The following is a 21,372-nucleotide window of genomic DNA, read 5'->3' on the forward strand; positions in this document are numbered from 1 at the left end:
AGGCTCCGCCGCGCGCCGCTTCCCGCGCCGCTTCCCGCGCTCTGCCGCGCGGCACGATGGGAGGCGGAGCCTCTCCTCCGCGGTGCGTGCCGGGAGGCGCTGGGTCGGCCGGGTTGCCGCGGCGCGCGCCATGCTGACCTCGCGGATGTTCCTGAAGCGCACGCGGGCGGGCGCCGTGGTGAAGGTGGTGCGCGAGCACTACCTGCGCGATGACATCCCCTGCGGCGCCGCCGCCTGCCGCCTCTGCCCCCCCCGCCCCGCCGGGCCCGGCCTCGGCCTACAGGCGCAGCCCAGCGGGGCTGCCAGCAGCCTCTGCCCCGGGCCGCACTACCTCCTGCCCGACACCAACCTCCTCCTTCACCAGGTGAGCGGCTCCCGGAGACGACTCCGGTGAGGGGGTGGGCGGCGGCTGTCTCAGCGGATCCACAGGCCCGGGCGCCGGGGAGGGCCCGCCGCCTCCCTCTGGGCCCGGCCGTGCATCCTGTGGAGCTTTAAGCCTTGCTGCAGCCTTGATTAAATCCGTGCGGGTGTGAGTTAACCGGCTCCCCTTAGGCGTGGGGTTCCGGCGTCGTCCCTGGAGGGGCGCGTTTAGCAGTGCCTCGTCGGGCTTGTGACTGCTGGATCCCTGAACGCGTAGTCTTTTCCTTCCCTGCCAGCTATGGAGGAGGCCTTCAGCATCACCGAGTCTAGTCTGTGATATAAGATCTATATTCTGATTTTATGTTTTGCTGCCTGAACGGTAGGAATAAAAACCAGCATTTTTTTGTTTGTCGTGGTCTGATATGGGTATGTAATAGAGCGAATAGACTGTGAAGCAGTGATCGGGATCTTCAGGTGGTCACTGAATTTTCCTGTCAATCTGAATTTTCCTAAATACCTCTCTTCTTTTTCAGAGACTGTTGTAGGCTTAGGTTCTTTATACCGTGATGTTGATTTCAGGTAATGAATAAGGGCTGCAAAATCAATCCCCTGGAGAACTCTCGAAGCATAGGATGAACTTTACTCTGCAGCCCATCACTAATTGTGCAAAGGCTTGAGTCTGGGCAGTGCAGACAGCAGAACTCCAGGTTGGGAGGCAGTGAATTCCCAAGCTCGATGTTTGACCTTTTTTTTGGTTGCTTTTGAATACATCTGTAGAAAGTAGAACAGCCCCGTGCAGACAATGGAGACTGGAAGTAATACATGAATCCTAGCATGGATTACTCAGGAGAGGGGCACAACACTCAAGTGTTTCAGCAGGTACCCATCCCAAAAGTTGTAAGTAAGGATTTTCTTCCCAAAACAGCAAGTCAAGGGATGTTTTCAGCCTGTAACCCATGGACTTCTTGGTGTCTGTTGGCAAAGCTTGTACGTAAATACCATAGAGTGCTCTGAGAATGTGCCAGGGTACACTGCCATGAACCGGAGCAGCAGGGATTAGGAAGTCTCGGCAACAGTAGGAAAAAGTTTTAGCTAGCAACTAGAACAGGACTGCCACAGTAAGACTTGGCCTGGTAATTCAGCTTGTGCATAGAATAATATTGGATTTCTTGCCCTACGAACATGGCTTTAAATCTTTTAGGTCATCTAAACATCAAGTGCAGAGAAGTGTGGTCTGGTATTGCTTTTTATTCTTTTAGCCATGCACTCTAGAGCCTTATAGCTGTCTCTTTTTGGAGATGGGTTTGCACAGTTTCTTGCCACAAGCTTAGGAAATTAAGCTCACCTTTTTCTCCTGGCAGGAGCATGGATTTTTGGTGTACTTTTGTCTCTTGCACACCACAGCTGTCAGGAGTTGGCAAAGAAAAGTGCTGGAAATTTTTTAATAAATTTCCTCAAAAAAACCCCAACATTCTTTGAAAAGGTGAAGAGCAGCTAACAGAATTCTAGTTGATTTGAATCTGCAGAAATTAAAATTGCAGTGCAACAGTGGGATCGTTTTTGCAGAATTTAAGCCTGCACGTGCACAGGCATGTCCATGTTAGCTGTGTGATAGTGGTCAGGTACTATTTTATGGTTTCCATTCCTCACAAAGACAGACAGCCTTTAAATTATGTTGGATTACTGTCAGATTATGCATAGATGTATTTCATTTACAAAGGTTATAATTTACAAGAACCTGTTTTATGTAAACAAAATTTCTAGTGTACACGTGGACTTAAATTTGATTGGAGTCCTGCACACAGTGGGGCTGAATTTGGTGGAAGACAGGAGTAAGTCCTTACCTTCACTCCAGCAAAATTCAGATCACAGAGAGGCTGGAAAATCCTATTTGAACTTTTTGCCCACAAGCAGGAGCAAGCAGCTTAATATACTGTAGTTTCCCAACAGTGAGAGAAAAAGGCAGAAGTACTGCAACTCATTATTCATTTTAGCTTTTTACATATTAACCAAACGAATATTTCAAGTCCTGTTATTAAACAACAATTTTGATTGATTTCCATTTTGTTCCTCAGATTGATATACTTGAAGATCCTGTTATTAAGAATGTCATTGTGCTACAGACAGTCTTACAAGAAGTCAGGAATCGGAGTGCACCAGTGTACAAGCGAATTAGGGATGTGATTGCAAACCCTGAAAAACATTTCTATTCTTTCACCAATGAACATCATCGGTAAGGTGTGGAATAGGGTATAATAAAGTTACACTGATGTCCAGTAAAAGAAAACTGTGAAACAGAATTGGAACATGTGACCTAGGTAAAAAAAATTTAGGCTGAGGTGCATTGAACTTGATACTTCTAAGAAATCGTATTGGGAAATAGTTGCATGTATCAGGACCTTTTCTGTTTTATAATTAGTATAAGCATATAGTGAAAAGGTGATTATAATGTAGAATAAAGTTTATAGACAAGACTAACTTGAGCAGTGGAATAATGCTTTTCCATTTTAGTGTCTCTTTTAAACATTAATCGTATCTTCATTTCTTAGAACTTTCTGTCACAAACCAACGGGGTTTTTTTTTAATTTACCTTTAATTGTGCTCACAAGTAGTTTCCGCTACTGCAGTATCATAGTTCTACGAATCTTGAATGCATAGTTCTAGCATCTTGAACGCACTCCTCTTCAATTGTCAGTGAGAAGGCTTTATTAAAAATTAACACTTCCTTGCTATTTTTCTTGACGCTTCTGTCTCCTGAGCCTTCTTCATTGGCCTATAGAGTGTTACACATATGACAAAAGTTGGTACAGCAATGATTCTTTTGGCCTCACAATTTTGATCTTGTTTGTCTGAAAAAATTTTGTAAGTATGGATGGATGTTGGGATTTGTTTTATTTTGTTCCCCCCCTTTTATTTATTTAGAGAAACATATATACAGCAAGAGCAGGGAGAAACTTCTAATGACCGCAATGACAGAGCCATTCGGGTAGCAGTAAAATGGTACAATGAACACTTGAAGGAAATAGAGGATGAGGAGAAGATCCAAGTTATCTTTTTAACAAATGACAGAACTAATAAAGAGAAAGCTCTAGAGGAAGGGATAACTGCTTATACATGTAAGTGAAATGGCACGTATGTTTAATTTATTGCTCAGATATACAATCTCAGCAGTGTTTTCATACCTAAATCCCATGCATCTCTTGCATAAATAACTATATGTGTGCTTTTGTAGGTGAGGAGTACATAAAAAGCTTGATAGCTAATCCTGATCTTGTAGATCGTCTTGCTTGTGTATCTGATGAAGGGGTATGTTTTTATTTTCTTTTTATAAAATAAATTAATCACAAATGTTTTCCAGTATATTATTGGACACCATATGTCAGGCAACTGGCATCAGTTTAGAGAATGAGGACTCTGGACTTTATTACCATTTTGGCAATATAACTTTTTGACAATTCAATAGAAGAAAGGAAATATTACAGCTGTTTTTACTGCTGCTTGTATGCTTATATCTAGTTATTTGTAAAAAGCCTGTTGCTTTAGATAACTGATGTGAAGATGAGAATAATAGCAATTGGTTTAAGAAAGTGTATATTAGAAATGATGTAAACAAAATGAAAACTACAAAAGTGTATATTGCAAACCATTTAGGTCTTTGCTTTGTATCTACTATTTGAAAGTTTATGTTACCTTATTGATCAAAATCATTTTCTATCAAAAGCTCTGATTTTTGTTATCAGTTGACATAAGCACAGGCTACAGCTTGAAGATGAGGTGCATCCTCTTCTATTTCCTTGTGCTTTGTGTTTATCAGATTCAAGATGTATTTTCACATAAGACTGATACAGCTGAAAACTAATACCACCAAAAAATGGGAAAGTTAATTTCATCAGTTAGTTCTAACAGAATGCAGTGGGACATGCAAGAGTGGGGAAAAAAGTGGAGGGCTCTGCTGATCTTTCCAGTGGTTAGCTGTAGTTCATAGACTCATAGAATCATAGAATGGTTTGGGTTGGAAGGGACCTCAAAAGACCATCTAGTTCCAACCCCCCTGCCATGGGCAGGGACACCCTCCACTAGACCACGTTGCCCAAAGCCCCATCCAGCCTGGCCTTGAACACTTCCAGGGAGGGGGCCTCCACAACTTCTCTGGGCAACCTGTTCCAGTGCCTCACCACCCTCACAGGGAAGAATTTCTTCCTAATATCTGTATTCATTTAGCTTTAATTGTCTGACTGCTCCAAAGTTTAGTCACAGTAATGTGTTTTCATAACGTTCCATATAACTTACAGCATATGATTACACTGTGTGCTATACTCTTTACTATGTAGTACTATGCTAATATTTTCTTCACTAAGTATATGTTTAGTCAGTATATCCAAATCAATGTAAAAGTGTACGTGACTTGTGCAGTATCTTTTTAAGTAACTGCAAGCAAACAGGAAAAGAAAAGGAGGCATTCCTAGAATTGTCATGTTTCTATGTTCTTTACACTTCATTAGAAAAATTGCTGCTTAATAGTAGTTTTTCATTATGTACATATTCATGCCTACACGTAGTTACAATTTTGGAGTTTGCTAGCTGGAGTGTCATGTTTCTGAGCTCGCTTTTGGAATCATCATGAATACAAAAGACTGAAAATTTCCTTTTTTTTTTTTTTCTCCTTTTTTTTTTTCTTTTCTTTTAAAGAAAGAAATAGAAAGTGGTAAAATAATTTTCCCAGAACATATTCCTCTTAGCAAACTGCAGCAAGGAATAAAATCTGGTATTTACCTCCAAGGAACTTACAGGGCAAGCAGAGATAATTATCTTGAAGCCACTGTTTGGGTTCATGGAGATGCTGAAGAAAACAAAGAGGTGAGTTTTTCATTTTGACTTCATGCTGTGAACTGTAACTAGCCTCAGTAATGACTTAAAATGTAATTCTTTCATGGTGACATATTTATTTGAAAAGGAGCATTACAGTAAATTTTTCTCTTCTGTGTTTTTCTGACTTTTTTGCTTTGTTTATTTGTATGGATGTAGACTACTGAAATGTTGACTCTGCTCATTTTTGAAAAGAGAATATAATGTGTCTAAAATTATGCTTTGTGCTTTGATAAAATACTTGATAAAATAAAGCTGAATCTTGGTTGTTAATAGTTTTTTAAGTGACTCGAATATAACACTTCTTTAAATTAGTTTGAAATATATGGTGAAAGACAGAGAAACAAGTTTGTAGTAGGATTTTTCAGAAAAACTGTGGTGAGGCCTTGTGGGGCTTTTGCTTTATTTCCCCTGCTATTTTCATGCCTGGTGATGAGTAGGTGAGCTGTTCCCCTCCAAGCAGTTAACCCAGCTGTCTGCCTGCTGGATTCTCTGTTGCTGCAGTTGTACAGACCCTGTTTCCAAGCAGTTGTTTCCTCCCTCCCTGTTTGTAGTGGCAGCTGGAGGTGCTTCTCTAGCTCTCTGTGTCTTTTATTCCAATCTCCCAGTAGTCTGTGGAGTGTCCTAGCCTGCAAAAATAGGATTGTCTGATTTTAAAAAAAAAAAAAAAAAGTCTGGCAAGAACAAATTATTTTTATAGATGCAATTGAAATCCTGAAGTGGTATCATCAGTACAGAAAGAAACCTAGGCAAAGGAAGAAAATGCCTCACCAACATGCCTTAAAATGTTCTTTAGAGTGCAGAGCCTGTTATACATGGATTCTCTTCTGTTATACTGCTTGGATTTGTGTCTTCTGTTGCTATTGTCATAAATATTTGCATTTTCATTTTTTGCTTTCTAAAAAAAATCCAGATAATTATACAGGGACTGAAACATTTAAACCGAGCAGTTCACGAAGATATTGTAGCTGTGGAGTTGTTGGCAAAAGATGAATGGGTGGCACCATCCTCAGTGGTCTTGCAGGATGAAGGCCAGAATGAAGATGACATTGCAAATGAAGAGGAGAAAGAAAACATTGTATGAATTACATAATTTTTTACTTAACTTATGTTGAGAGAGATGGAATCTACAATACCCTGACAATGTTGTTAGGCTTTAGATTTATACGTCCTTTTTATACTGACTCCTAAAAGCTATTGTGAATATGGAAATCATAATGTTACAGTTTCATTAAATATACAAATATGTATAAAACTGATACTTTTTTAATTAATCCCAATCAGAAATTCCCACATTACCTTGTTAAACTTAATAAATCTAAAAGTTACTAAGTGGTAGTCGGGTAATAATGCAAAGCTATATACTGATGTGCAGATTAGGATTTGCTAGAATAGGAGCAGATGTTATTTCACGATGACAGTCAGCTTTTATAGGCAATGCATACATTTGGAACCAGCTGTAAAATATTCTTTAGCTTCTTGCAGTAATTCCACTCAGTGCGCATGCAGTGCACACACATGTGTACCTGGTCCAACAAATACTTGCATTTCTTTAGAAATGTGATCTTCCCACTGAGTTCCATGAAAATGTTTTTTAACAATTATTGGAGAATTCTCAAGCAACATAAAAGGGCTTCTAAAAATTATAATAATAGCTTGGGGAAAAAAATGGAGATAGTTGTAGAATCAGCAGAGACAGTGGAACAAGGTAACCTTTCTTCAAAGTCTTTTTCTGCTGTTCTTTGTTTTTCTGAAACAACGTCGATTAAGATGAAACAAAACACAATGAAGTAGTATCACATACTAAAAATACTAAAAGTCATGCAAAGCACAGGGAGATAGAGTTCTGTTTGTGAAGTCATAATAGAATTTATGGCATTATAGTGATACATAAGTTATTACCACCAAGGTTTGAGATAAATGCTATAGTACAATATATTAACATAAGTTCAGTTTTGTGGTTTTAACCTCTTGTTTTCTACCAGCTGAAGACTTCTGTTAACAAAGACATGCTGAGACCTACCGGAAAAGTAGTGGGCATTATAAAGCGAAACTGGAGACCATTTTGTGGCATGCTTTCCAAATCACAGATCAAAGAGGTAAGGAAATAGTAAAATTATTCTAAGTGCAGATTTTTTTTCTTTTAATTAGAAATTATTTGTTCCTTTTTCTGGCTGTTAATAGGCAAGGCGCCATTTGTTTACACCAGCTGATCGCAGAATTCCTCGAATTCGAATAGAAACAAGACAAGCAGATACATTGGAAGGACAAAGAATAATTGTTGCTATTGACGGTTGGCCCAGGAATTCCAGGTATCCTAATGTAAGTTTAGGTGTTTTCTGAACTTTTATCTGGCTGATTTTTATGTGTTTATTAAGTAAGATGTTCATTATTATCTGCAACCATGAGTAACTTCAAAAAGTGTGGACATGAATTTGAAGTTCTTTGAGTGCCATTCCTTGATGATGCAAATTAAGGAAGTCCTCAAATGATTTAATTTACTCTTATCCCCCAAAACCAGGTATGGGTTATCATACTTTAAAAGCTTGGTCCTCAGGTTCTGCATTGAACGTATATGTGGTAGGTGTTTTATTTAGACTAACTAGGGACAGTCTTATTTTAGTCTGGGTTGCTAGAAATGCAAACCTTTCACTGTGGCTCTACTCATCCACACACTGATTGCTGTCCTAGCAAGTGGTTTCAAACACATTGGCCAAATTCAGTCAAATTGCCAGTGGGGCAGAGTTACAGGTAATTAAGTTCCTAAAAGTTCTTTGTAAATAAACAGGAGGATATAAGAGAAATTGAGGACACCAGCTTCAATTTGTGTTGGACACTACGCTTTGAAGAGGCTTCCATTGCCTTGTGTAGGAATGCATAGCTTGTAATGAGTGCGAGCACAGCTGTCTCACCTATGTTTAGAGAAATGAAGGAAATTTGGAATATATGGAAGGAGTGTTAAGACAAAGACAGCATTACTGCAGAGGATGAGACGTGAGAAAGGAAGTGGTTAATGCAGTGTTAGGGAGTGGGATGTGTGGCACAACACAAACCCATGGAGAAATTAGACCTTGTTAGTTTTGTTGCTTGTGCAGCAATGGTTTTTTTCCCCTGCAAAACTGAATTGCTACGTTTGCGATTTTTGCAGTCTTAAATGGGGAGAATTTAGTGCCTTTCTAGGAAAAGAGGGAGAAGTACAAAGTTCAGACTTACTGAATCAATTAAATGTTTGAAATTAAATTTCTCTCTTAAAAAAAGAGAAAGTTAACTGAAGAAGGAAAGACTACTCCTTCTATGTAGTTTAATATACTAATAACCTATGAGAGAATGGTCTCAAATACTTATTTTTGAGGAAAAAATATTGCTTGATGTGCATGTGTATGTATATATTTGTATGCATGTATATTGTTTTTCAGGGTCATTTTGTAAAGAACTTGGGAACTGCTGGAGATAAAGAGACTGAGACAGAAGTTCTTTTGCTTGAACATGATGTCCCTCATCAGCCTTTTTCCCAGGGTGTCCTTAGTTTCCTACCAAAAATGCCATGGAGCATTACAGAACAGGTAATAATTTTTAAATTACTGTAATAATTACTGTGCCTTCTCCTTCAAATCAAACTGTGATGTTCTTGGATACCCCAGTGCACCAAAAATAGGATTGTTTTGGACAACATTTATCTTCTGTCTTAGGGTGTACTTTCAGCCAGATTTCTTACAGAAACAAGGCCTCTGCAAGTTTTTGGCTAAAACTGTGTTTGTTAGAGATAGATATTTTAAGATACAAAACATATTACAAATTTCATTAAAAATAAAAATATTTGAAAAGGTTTTTTTTGTAAAGGAGAGAGACTAGAATTCAAATAATTGTAAGATCATCCTTAAGAGTTTTTCATCTTGCTAAATAGCTTTGTAACCAAATGTGGCAGCCTGTGTCATCACTAAAATAATCCAAAGAGAGGAGATTTTAATGTATCCCGCTATAATCCAGTAACTTAATTAGAGAAAGAGAAATTGGTGTTTGCAGAATTACTCGTTTTAAATGCTGTTAGTGAATTTCAGGTTCTCCCCAGTAGCTTAAGTATGGGAAATAGTTGCTTTAGAACATATGGAAAAATGTCATCAGGGAACAATTTGAGTGTCATATGTTCTTGTTTTGGACTGGGCTAGTGTTGTTTGTTTGTTCGTTTTGTGTTGGGTTGGACTGGGCTGGGGGGGAGTAGTTTTTGTGCATTTTTTTTTGTGTATTTTAATTTCTTTGAGGTGGGCTACTTTTATTATAATTTATTAGCTACTCCTCTTTCTTTTGAACATGGAAACTGAAGGAGGGATCTTTGTGTAAATTAGCTGTCTAAAAGTCAGTTGTCTAGTCTAAGATACCTCTCTGAGATCTTTCTGTAGCCATGATACAAAAGTAGATACTTTGTTCCTTTCAACTGTCTAGACATCTAAGCCTCATAAAGCTAAAGTTAATTGAGAGCAATCATATCCTAAACAATTTGTCCAGTCAAAATTTCACTTCTTGATTCCTGGTTCTGCTAATTCTGAGATCATGAAAAGATTGTGATTTTATTCTGTTTATCTTCCTGTTGGCTGTAAACCAGAAAATTTTTCAGTACTTGATTATCATCTTAGTTTTTCTATCACTGTAGTTTCTGCATGCCTGTTTTGATCTTACAAATAAATATTACTGCAGATTTTGTTTTAAGACCAAAAAAAAAAGCACTCTGAAAATACTCAGTTGCTTTGGAAAGTGTTATGCAAAGTGCCTTTCTCAGATGGTCATTTTTACTTTGATAGGATGATGTTCTCAGTAACAAATTTTTTTTTTCTTATTTTTTTTTTTTTAATTTCAGGATATGAAATACAGGGAGGACTTAAGGAATCTGTGTGTTTGTAGTGTTGATCCTCCTGGCTGTACAGATATTGATGATGCATTACATTGTAGAGAATTAGAAAATGGAAATATAGAGGTATTGTTTCTTTTTTATTGAGTCATTTATTTATTTACTTCCTTTATTTTACAAACAGTGCGGTAGCGGTAATAGTAAATGACATGAGCAAAGCTCCAGATCTGTTGTAAAAGAAATGAATGGTGTTTACACAACTGTGAGATGGTAATAAAGAAAGGGAGTTGATTTGCATTACATCAGTGTCAGAAGTGGGAATTTAATGTCTAAATTTCGCCTTGCTTTCTGCTCACTTGGCGTGGGAAATTAACATGGAATTTATTTACTGCTTTAGCTAAGTATAAACATGGATATCTACAGCTAGGATAAGGAACTATCAGTAGAAGAAGTGAATCTACTGCTGTAATGCCTAAAGAATGATTATTTTATTAAAAAAATAAAAGGCATTAAAAAGCTACAGACTTAACACCAGCTCTCTACCCCGTACTTCTGATTTAGTCAGGTTTTCTTCATTATAAATTGATTTGGAATTGTAATAGCAGAATGTGCCAAAATAGAAAGCCTAGCAAATGGAAAAGTAAAACCAAATTTGCAGTGACCCTTGAAGAAAATGAAGGAGGTTATTTGAGCTCCCAGGCAAGAAGAGTTGCATTGGTAGTGAGTATAACTTTCCACTAAATGTACACATGCCCTTATTTTGCATAATTGCTGCAACTATTCATTTTTTAATATCAGTATGATAGGTTTTAACTATTCTTATTACTAAGTGTAGGAGCTGCTGAAGGGAACTGGGAATGGGTAAATTGGGTTGTAAATAAAAACTTGAGACGGTTTCATGTTGAGAACTTTCTGTTTCATAAGATACATAATGTGATGCTTGTGTTCTAGGTTGGTGTACATATTGCAGACGTCAGTCATTTTATTCGCCCAGGAAATGCTTTGGATGAGGAGTCAGCAAAAAGAGGAACAACAGTGTATCTGTGTGAAAAAGTAATTGTTTTCTATATAAAAAGCTTTTTGTACAATTAAGTGGTTGTTTTTTTCATTGCTTTCTTTTAATTCTTGGGAGTAGAGACGTTATCTCTAAGGCAAAAAAGTAGACTCCTTTGGGCTGCACTTAATTTGCCCAAGGTTATCAAAACGAAGGTGCTTTCTGTCATTCAGCCTGCACAGCAAGAGGGAGAAATATTTATTTAGCTATTTATTTTTAAATCCGTTATCTGGAGAATATCCCTTTCAACTCCTGTTTGAAGCATTAATAACATGCAGTTCTGATCTGGAATTGCAGAGGTGGCCTGGTTTTGCCTTTTCCATTGTTATTTCTTGTGGTGGCTAAACCTCTCTTGTTTCCTATGATTTGTATTCATTACAGCTGTATACTTAGTGCTGTTTATTTTAACTTATTTCTCACAGACCACAATTTCTTTGCAGAAATAAGTTACTAAAAAACTTATAATTAAAATGGATCTTGGATTGAATTTCCTCTAAAGTAGCTTACTTTCAGAAATCTGAGCTTTCTTAGCAAAAAAATAAAGTAATTATTATTTCCAAGCTTTTAGTATGCTACAAATCAGGAAATTAAAATACATACTTATAACTAGTCATTATTTTTATTCTTTACTTTGCAGAGGATTGATATGGTTCCAGAGTTACTTAGTTCCAATTTGTGCTCCCTGAGATCAAATGTGGACAGGTATATGTATATGATCCATACTTTGAACCTGACAAGAAACTCCAGATGTTTATATGTGGATTTTAACAGATTTCACCCCCCCTTCTCCCTCTCATAGGCTTGCATTTTCATGTATATGGGAGATGAACCATAAGGCTGAAATTCTAAAAACCAGATTTACGAAGAGTATTATTAATTCCAAGGTGAGTCACGTAAATATTATAATTCTGAAAAAAAGCTGGAGACCTTTTTATAAAAGCTGATCAACAGACTTGATAGTAAAGTTTTCTTCTTTCAGTTTATTGATTTATATTTTCTTAGAATTAGAAAATAATGCTTAAATTCTTAAAATAAAATATTTGGTTCTGTTCTGTTCTTTTAAACCTCTAAGGCTGCAATGGTTTTTGTGTAGGTACTTTGTTAGGGTATTTCATTTTAAAAGTGTAAATGTATTGAATATGGTTGGTATATACCAGCTGGTCGTAATTTTCAGTTAAATTCAGTGGACTCTGTATGTGTTTAATATATTTCTAAAAATTAAACCTCTAATGTATAAAACAGATCTGTGATCAGCATAAAAAACCACTGTAAATGCCTGGTATTTCTTAATATCTTGCATAGATCTCTCCTGTTTTGTCCGTTATTCTTTGAGAATGACATGCATTTAGGTGTTGAATGCAAAGCTTTCTACTCTTATTGTGAACCAACTTTGACAGCAAACTGCAGTTTCTGCAAGACAGAAATATGTTTTTTTCTTTTCAGTATTCAATACATATCTTGATGTCTTTTTTTTTCTTTTTTTTAACCTCTTCAAGGCTTCTCTTACATATGCCGAAGCACAGATGAAAATTGATTCAGCAACTATGAATGATGATATTACTACCAGCCTACGTAGACTAAACAAATTAGCAAAAATTCTGAAGAAGAAGAGAATTGATAATGGGTAAACTGTGCAGTGTCCCTGTTACGTTTTTCCCTGTTTTTTTTTTTAATGGCTATTTTTTGCTGTGAAACTGTATAACGGTCCTCTGTGTCCATTTTTCCAGTGAAAATCTTCTGAAAAATAAGTATTTTGCAATTTCAATTTGCATAAAAATGCCTATCTGCATTTCCCCAAAAATATATACTTGGGATGTTAACTCTGCCTTCACAAGATCAAACAATATAGATCTCTTATAGTCATTATAAAAACACAACCAGAGGAGTAGCATTTGACATTTTAGGAGCTAATATTGATGTGTCAGCATCATAATTTCAGCTAATTGAACATTAATTCCACGATTGTGTTTTTAATTTCTGCTAATTTTCAATTACAGTTTCATGATAAACCCAGATGTTGTGTACAGGCCTGCAACTCAGCTGCTGTTTCTGCTTTACTGTAATTCATTCTTACCACTTACTGTCTTCCAGAGCCTTAACACTTTCCTCACCAGAAGTTCGTTTCCACATGGACAGTGAAACTCATGATCCTATTGATCTGCAGACTAAGGAGCTCAAGTATGCGTTTTTACCTCAAGTAGTTAATTCAGTGCAGGGATGGAATTAAAGACATGTTTAAGTAGCAACATTTAGTTACTAGTGTACAACGTGCCTATAATAGTGCAGGACAATTATAGAATTATACAGTGATTTGGGTTGGAAGGGACCTTGAAGATTATCTAGTCCAAAGCTTCCTGCCATGGGCAGGGACACCCTCCACTAGACCACGTTGCCCAAAGCCCCATCCAACCTGGCCTTGAACACTTCCAGGGATGGGGCATCCACAGCTTCTCTGGGCAAGCTGATCCTGGAAAAGAGAATTCCTCTGTATTTTATTGCACTATATATGAAACAAGTTTTGAACTGTATGCTTCACGTGTGAACTTAAGTCTTTACTACTGATTTAACAGATCATTAGGATCCAAACTCTCTGCATCCCACTGTCTTCTCTGTGGTGCTCTTCTACTGGTATTAACAAAGGGGAGAAAGTAGAACTTTGAGTTACGGATTACTGAAACCTTAAGAACCACAGAGCAGTTATTGCATGAGTGATACAATCTTACAAGTTCCAGAAACAGAGCTACCAATTTTATTTCTGAAGATAGATTCTTACTTTCATACTACTACTTAGTTTCTGTGCTAATATCTACACTTAGTGGTGTTTACTGCCATGAGTTTATGGTGTGTAATATGGTGCTTTCAAACTTTATATGCACAATATTGGAACAATACTCTTAGGCAGAAATCAAGAGGCTTATCTGTTGGTCTTTTGGGGCATTTTAAAGAGCGTTTTTCTTGAATATAATTATTTTATAATATTTTAGTTTTCTTTTAACTCAGGATTTCAAAATAAATGTTATGTTTTAGTCTTAAAAATGTTTGTCTGATTGTATAAATGTTCAAACCCACAAGTTTAGTATTATATAATATTGTTAGGATTGTAGAATGTTTTTCTTCATTAGACACTCAAATATATAATTTAATGCTTTTCTAACAATATAAAATATTTTATGTTGATAGAGAAACAAATTCCATGGTTGAAGAGTTTATGTTACTTGCCAATGTCTCTGTAGCACAAAAAATTTACGATGAGTTCCCGGAGTTTGCCTTGCTCCGGAAACATCCTGCTCCTCCCCCATCAAATTATGACATCCTTGTGAAGGCCGCAAAGTCCAAGGCAAGTTTTTACCATGCTAATTAAGTGAAATAATTATAGAAAGCTGTGTTTTCTCACTGGTTGGCCACTTAACCAAGAACAAGAATTGGAAAGCAGTATTTTGAAAGTGTATCAGCTGCACTTTGAAATTGCTAGTACTTGTAGCAAGATAACTGTACCTCTAGATGAAGGGAAGAATCTTGCGCTTTTCAAACCCTTTCTTAGGTAAAGAAAGCAAATCACTCTTTAAGTCTTTTGTATTGTAACTCTTGTGTGCTGTGAATGTTTTTCCTCTCCAAGCCACATGTGATTTTTGAGCCAGTTTTTAGCTTCAGAACGCATACATTATTGATGTACTTAAAAATGGGTCAGTCACATCAAATAACACATCTCTCTTAAAGTCAGGAAGTAAGAAACTGTGTTCATACGTGTTTATAGTTTCCATCCTCTCCTTAGATAAGCTAGAGCTTAATTTAACCTGAAACAAGTCTGATTTAATTACCAAGTCTGAACTGAAAAATTACTTTTCCGGTAGCAGGATCTTTTATTTGAGCTAAGCTTTCAACTTTTTAGACATTGTGATGTGCATGCGTATTTCCTTTCACTTCAACTCTTCCCTCCCTTTTTTTTGTCCTAGGGGCAAGTGAGAAACTCCCAAATTCTATCAGTGTACTAAGATTAATAGACAAGTCCAAACCCAGTCCATTTCATTTTCCACTGCTATAAAACTGGAATAATGATCATTATTTCATTTTTACTCTGAAAATTATTTTTAAAGTACTGTTTTATTTGGAAAGCTAAATTCTTGTGCATAGACAAATGTTCTTTTAATAAACCGAACTGACTTTTCACTACTCTGACAGAACCATCACAATGAGTATTAATATGCTATATTTTTGTTACACTTTTAAAATAAATATGCAATTATTTTACCATAATACAGGCATATTTGATCTCCAGATCATATTTTGTTGTCAGTGGTGTACCTGAAGTAAAGAACATTCAGCTGATCTTGTGATGAAACTTACTTTGTGTGACTGGTGATTAAAAATGCATTATTTATTTTCAGGTGGAATAGCACTGGCAAACAGGGAACAAACTTAGCGTCATATAGTACTAGTTTTACAAATCACTTTTCCAAGTATAAGTTTTCATAATTTTGTGGAGGACATACAAGAAGGTTGATTGCAGTTTCCATTGTGCTTGGAAGAATCTTTGTGTGGTGTCATTTTTTTCTCCTTCCTTCCTTCCTTCCTTCCTTCCTTCCTTCCTTCCTTCCTTCCTTCCTTTTTTCCCCCTCCTTTTTTTTTTTCCTCTTTGATATCCCTTTTGATTTCTTCAATAAAGGGATAGAAAAATCAAACCAAAGGAAATAAAAAACTTGTTAATATTAGCATAAAGTGTTTCTTAGTTCTGAATGGATGGCTACTGACTTTGCTTTTCACTGTTTGCATAGAGCGTTAGTAATAATGAGGGAAGGATCTTTGCATGGGTTAATTTTTTTTTTTTTGTAATAGTGGCATTCCATTAGGTTGCTATTAAGTGTGATATCTGTGCAAGTTGCTAAGATCAGCATGGATGTAGCTGTTACATTTCTGCTTATACTCTGTTAATATTTGCTAGTAATACCTGACCTTTTTTAATTTCTTTTTCCCTCCTTCCAGAATTTGGAAGTTAAGACAGATTCAGCAAAAGCTTTAGCTGAATCATTAGACAAAGCTGAATCTCCTGCGTTCCCCTATTTAAATACACTGTTGCGAATTTTGACCACTCGCTGCATGATGCAAGCTGTTTATTTCTGCTCTGGAATGGATAATGATTTTCATCACTATGGTTTAGCCTCACCTATTTATACACACTTTACCTCACCCATTAGAAGGTACTTTTATTTTATGAAAGTTTCAGAGAACAAAAGAAGTGATCTATTTGTGAAGAAATTCTATTTTAACTTGTGGTGGTGTCCATTTAAAACAAAATACAGTTTTTTGTTCAGCTTTAGATTTCAATAGAAACAGCAGTGGCTTTACATGGTGATCCATCTTCATAGAAGCTCCCAGGCTCACTGTGTACAACTCCTAAGGTCTAATAATTTTTTTTAAAAGACTTATAAAAATAAGAGAAATACATCCCTAATGCATATCTCTGGCATATAAATGCACTTCAGGATCAGTTAGCGTTATGTAAGTCAACCAGAGACTGAGGTAGAGTCTGACCAGTCATTTTTCAGACAGGAGCTGTGTTTAAATTTTGAGGAGACTGTATTTTACATATAAAAACATTGCTAATTTGAAACTTGCTGGTGTAACTGTTGCATTGTAATAAAATCAAGCGATCTTGAATTAATACAGGGAGTTATCAGTAGACCATCATTATTACAAAACTTTTTTGGTCTGTAAGATTCGTAAAACCAAAATTATATTCAGGAACTTATTTTATTTTAAAAAGTATGTTTTTATATGTCATGGATCATTTCATCCTATCTGTTGCAGGTATGCTGACATTATAGTACATCGACTTCTGGCAGTGGCTGTAGGAGCAGACAGTACTTACCCAGAACTTACAGATAAACATAAACTAGCGGATATGTGTAAAAACCTCAATTACCGACATAAAATGGCTCAATACGCACAAAGAGCATCTGTTGCATTCCACACACAGGTAAGTAGCTCTGAGATGTTAGAATCAACTACGGACAATTCATGTTGATTTTAAAGGAAGGGAGGGAACATCAAGTTGTGCTTTGTAGAGCAAAACCAAGCAAGTCTGCAGGAATGATTAAGAATGGGGGCTGCCTTCTTTGAGGAAAAGCTTCAACATTGCATTGCTGGTTCTGAAAAACTGAGAATAATGGCATCTCGAGGATTCTTTTTACTTCATGTTTTTTATAAATATGATGAATACCTAATACTACAGTAATGTTATAAACAGTTTATGGGATATTTTAATCTGCTTTCAATATGTGGTGTGTAATTATCACTAACTGTACATTTATATTTGAATGGTTTTATTTTTTTTAAGCTAATATATTTGTAATCCTAAAGAGAATGCTTTTTTTTCTTATTCATGTATTTTACTTCTGTTACAGCTGTTCTTCAAAAGCAAAGGAGTAGTGAATGAAGATGCATATATATTATTTGTAAGAAAAAATGCAGTTGTGGTTCTTATTCCCAAGTATGGGTTAGAAGGAACAGTCTTCTTTGAAGAAAAAGGTAAACCAACACCAAAACTGGACTACAACAATGAGGTATGTTTTATAAGGTTCGTTCTTAAATAACTTTATTTTTTGATTTGGTAAGTGAGCAGAATGACTAAAATCTATTCCAGTTGGATTTAGAAGGGTAAGAGAGGCTTTTCTAAATGAAAATCTATTCATCTGTAGCAGTAGTGTCAATATGGTCTTTATAAGTCTTAAATAAACAGGTTCTGACAGGAATCGGTTTCTGTAATAGATACTACTAATACCTAATTATCTGAGTAAATACTGCAAAAATGTATATATCACGTATTATGATACTGAGCATTCAGGGTAGTAATTTGTGGTTTTATTGACATGTAACATTAATTTCCTACAGAAATATTTATTTGTATAAAAACATAAGACATTGTAAGCAGTAGGTGTTGATACAAAATTTGAACTTTCAGGTACCGTCACTTACTGTGGAAGACACAACATTACATGTATTTGATAAAGTTAAAGTGAACATTATGTTAGATGCTTCTAACATCCAGCATCAGAAAATTCGGATGGTGTTGGTAGAACCAAAGGTAAGCCACAAGATTTGTGATTCATTGAATCATATTACCCTTCAGTAATCTTAAAAAATTAGTATACGGTAAAATTGAAATTTAACTGAGAAGAAAATCATTTAGCAGCAGATTGTAGCAATTGCTTCACATCTACTGTCTATAACACAAGTCTGCTTTCACTGGCTGTTGAAAAGAATAAAGGGCTCTAAATTAAATTTTCCTTCTGGGCCCATCAGGTATATTTCCACTGATGGGAAAGATGATGATTTGCTGAAGTAATATCTTTTGAATTTCATGGTTCTGTAATCAAATCTCCCTTTTGAAAATCTGCCAAAACTCGGTGGGATCATCTTTTTGCTCCAGTAAATTAGGGTGTAACTGCGATAGGTGGCTCAGAAGGAAACAACTGTATAATTGCTGGCTGTAAGTGGCAGTCCTTTCTTACAACTTCCACAATATAAAAATTCTCTCGTGATAATGTTGTAAGAACTGTAATGTCCTAATAATCATGGCTCTGGTCATAAGACTTTTCAATTCGATCTTCTTATTGCATCTGGGACACTAGGGTTTTCACCTGGTTTCGCACCTCAGGCCTGCTGAGTATTTTTGCATGCCATTACAAGATTGTGTGCTTTCATTCAGTTACATGTGACTTTTTTGGTAGACAGATAGTTGCAGTAAGCGAGTATCTGTAATCATGGAAGAACAAGAAAACCCAAAACAAGCAAGAGGTCCTTGTTTGTATAGTCAAACATTATTATTTCTTTTTTTTTGAGAAATTACGTTTCCAAACACACGTAAATATTCTGATCTTTGAGCTGTTGTATTAGCTTGAGTTGAAGGCAATCCTCATGACTTCAAAAAGTAGGAGTAGATAATGAAATTCATAGTAGAAAGAAACGTTGGCATCCTGCTGTCAGTCAGGTGCTGAGCTGCTCACGGCTTGGGCTCACCAGCTCTGTCTGTCAGAGCTGCTGCTGTGGGCATAGCTCAGGAGCACTCCTCTGGCAGTGACTCCAGTCCCCGAGGGACACGCTTCCTTCATTGGAAACAGACACAAAGGCTAATGCAAGTTGATTGGGGTTTTTTTTCCCCTCCCCTTCCCTTCTACTTCTTGTACTAATTTCTGTGAAGGTAAGGAAGGAGTAGTATAGGAGTAAGATGCACATAAGGTGATCCTTCCCTTTGTGTCCATTCAAAGCTTCCAGCAATTTACATGTTAAATACTGTCTCAGCCAGAGATACACATCTTTGTGTTCAGTAGATAGAGTCTTGTTCTGTGGATTTCTTTGATCACTTTTTCCCAGCTTACACTTCTGACTCCCACAGTATCTTGTAACAGTGAGTTCCCCAGCTCACCGTGTATGAAGAAGTACCTTTCATTTGTTTCAAGCATGATGCCTAATACTGTTATTTGATGACATACTGTATTTCCTGTGCTATGAAAAATAGTCTTTTATTCCTATTGACCATTCCTATGCCACTCAATTCTGTATACTTCTATTATCCACTATGTTAGCTCCTGCTTTTCTGGAAACTATTATTTCATATCTTTGATCTTTGTCATCACCTCTATGTTTTTGTCATTCCGTTATATGACTTTTTTTTTTTTTTTTTGAGCTGGAACAGAAGCACATGCATGATTCTGAATGTCAGCACACCATAGATCCATACAGGGTCACATACACAGAGATGGTTCTGTGGGTAACCTCAGGCAAGAGTTGCTTCTCCCTTTTTAGGGGCTCTCTGACTAGTTGCTCCAAGAAACAGACCTTTATGGCACCTACCATCCTAGATTCTGCCTTGAGCCTTCTTGTGACGTTTACTTATTAAGGGTAACTTATTGTTACCACGTTATCTGTTCTCACAGCCTCTCTGATACTCCTTAGCGTGGCATAATTGTTGCCACCCTAACTAGATGACCAAAACCATAGCCTTCAGCTTATGGCAGTGGGTTTAATTCCAGCATAGGCGCCTGCGTTACTTTAATACCATTAAATGACTCTTGTACTGGTATGTATACTGTTGTCACTTTCACTTGATTTATAATGTGGTATTAAAGTCCTAGTGACCAGCTTCCTTGTATCCAGCTTCTGAAGTGCCTGTTACCTTCTCTAATCAGAGGTTACAGTCTCCCCGTAGACTGAAGTGTAACATGTCTGGTCTTGGTCTAGTTGTTTCATGAACCCTACTTAACTGTATTTCATCATAGCCTGCTTCGCTCTTCTCTGCTTGGATGCTACTCATTTCCATTTTTCTCAAAGAAAGCATAGCATACTTCTGGATTACCTCTTTCCTTGAGGACAGGTCATTCTCTGTAACCATACAGGCTTTTCTCTATTCTTGTTCTTCCTTGCTTCAGAAAAATTCTCTTTCCAATTTATTGCAAAAGTTTTTCCAGTTTCTGCCAACGCTAAATGTGTTTTTGCTATGCAGTGTCCCGAGCCTCACAGGGCTGCTGCTTGACAGGAGCAGCACAAGTAAATTCAAGTTTTATCAGGATCATGGAAGCTAAAATAGAATTAAAAATGTTCTGACTTCTAATTCTTTTCTTACTGTAGATACTAGGAAGTGATGTGCCTGCAAATCTACCTACAGAGATAAGCAGCAAGAACGAACCAGAGAAAAAGAAAAAGAAGCTACAAAAATAGCTGGATGTAAAAGTTAATAGGAAGTCACATATGAATTATTTGTATTTACATTTTTTTCCCTATGGGCAAAATGCTAGAAACAGATTTTGTTTACTTTTAAATATACCTTTTAATAATTTGTAAAACTGGCTTTTTTTAAAAAATACTTTTTAAGAATATATGTATGCAGGTGAATAATAGTTTTAAAACAAAATGTGTCTACATTTTTGTCTTGTGGGTGAAAATAAATGCTTCTGCAAAGCGAAGGAAGAGTTGTAGTATTTATTTTATTTTTAACAGCCTTAAGGCCATCTGAGAGCCTGACACAAGTCAGTGTCTTTAGCACCTCAGAACTGAAAGCAGTAAGCATGACAGTTAGTTACTGGTCTTAACTGCTAACACAATTTACTCTTGAAAGATAAATTCCACAGACTTACACTTCCGCCTGGGAAAGTTCTCTCTCACACCAGGTTAGCTGTGTGTACATAAGCATGATACACATATGGAGAGAGAAACCATACCATAAATGTGCATTAGTCTGTCCTAGACCTTAAAG

The 21,372-nt window shown here is 36.7% G+C and overlaps 1 protein-coding gene across 1 annotated transcript; it reads left to right on the forward strand.

The window, feature by feature from the left end:
* The first annotated feature begins 5 nt into the window (after positions 1-5).
* Positions 6-21,082, forward strand: DIS3 (DIS3 homolog, exosome endoribonuclease and 3'-5' exoribonuclease). The gene is made up of 21 exons (XM_054833559.1): positions 6-364; positions 2,436-2,593; positions 3,283-3,476; positions 3,593-3,666; positions 5,050-5,217; positions 6,140-6,304; positions 7,212-7,325; positions 7,411-7,548; positions 8,643-8,789; positions 10,079-10,195; positions 11,021-11,122; positions 11,761-11,825; positions 11,923-12,007; positions 12,620-12,747; positions 13,215-13,301; positions 14,304-14,460; positions 16,104-16,318; positions 16,929-17,097; positions 17,525-17,683; positions 18,082-18,204; positions 20,748-21,082. Exons 1-21 carry the CDS (start codon positions 131-133, stop codon positions 20,835-20,837), a joined length of 2,889 nt encoding a protein of 962 aa, XP_054689534.1. The 5' UTR covers positions 6-130; the 3' UTR covers positions 20,838-21,082.
* Positions 21,083-21,372: the final 290 nt, after the last annotated feature.

Source organism: Grus americana, chromosome 1, assembly GCF_028858705.1.
Source record: "Grus americana isolate bGruAme1 chromosome 1, bGruAme1.mat, whole genome shotgun sequence".
Classification (NCBI taxonomy): domain Eukaryota; kingdom Metazoa; phylum Chordata; class Aves; order Gruiformes; family Gruidae; genus Grus; species Grus americana.

Excerpts from the sequence above, each read along its gene's own strand:
- DIS3 (XM_054833559.1), top strand. The coding sequence starts at position 131 with ATGCTGACCTCGCGGATGTTCCTGAAGCGCACGCGGGCGGGCGCCGTG. Across the intron at positions 3,477-3,592 it reads AGGGATAACTGCTTATACAT|GTGAGGAGTACATAAAAAGC; the intron begins GTAAGTGAAATG and ends GTGCTTTTGTAG. Across the intron at positions 17,098-17,524 it reads CTGTTGCATTCCACACACAG|CTGTTCTTCAAAAGCAAAGG; the intron begins GTAAGTAGCTCT and ends CTTCTGTTACAG.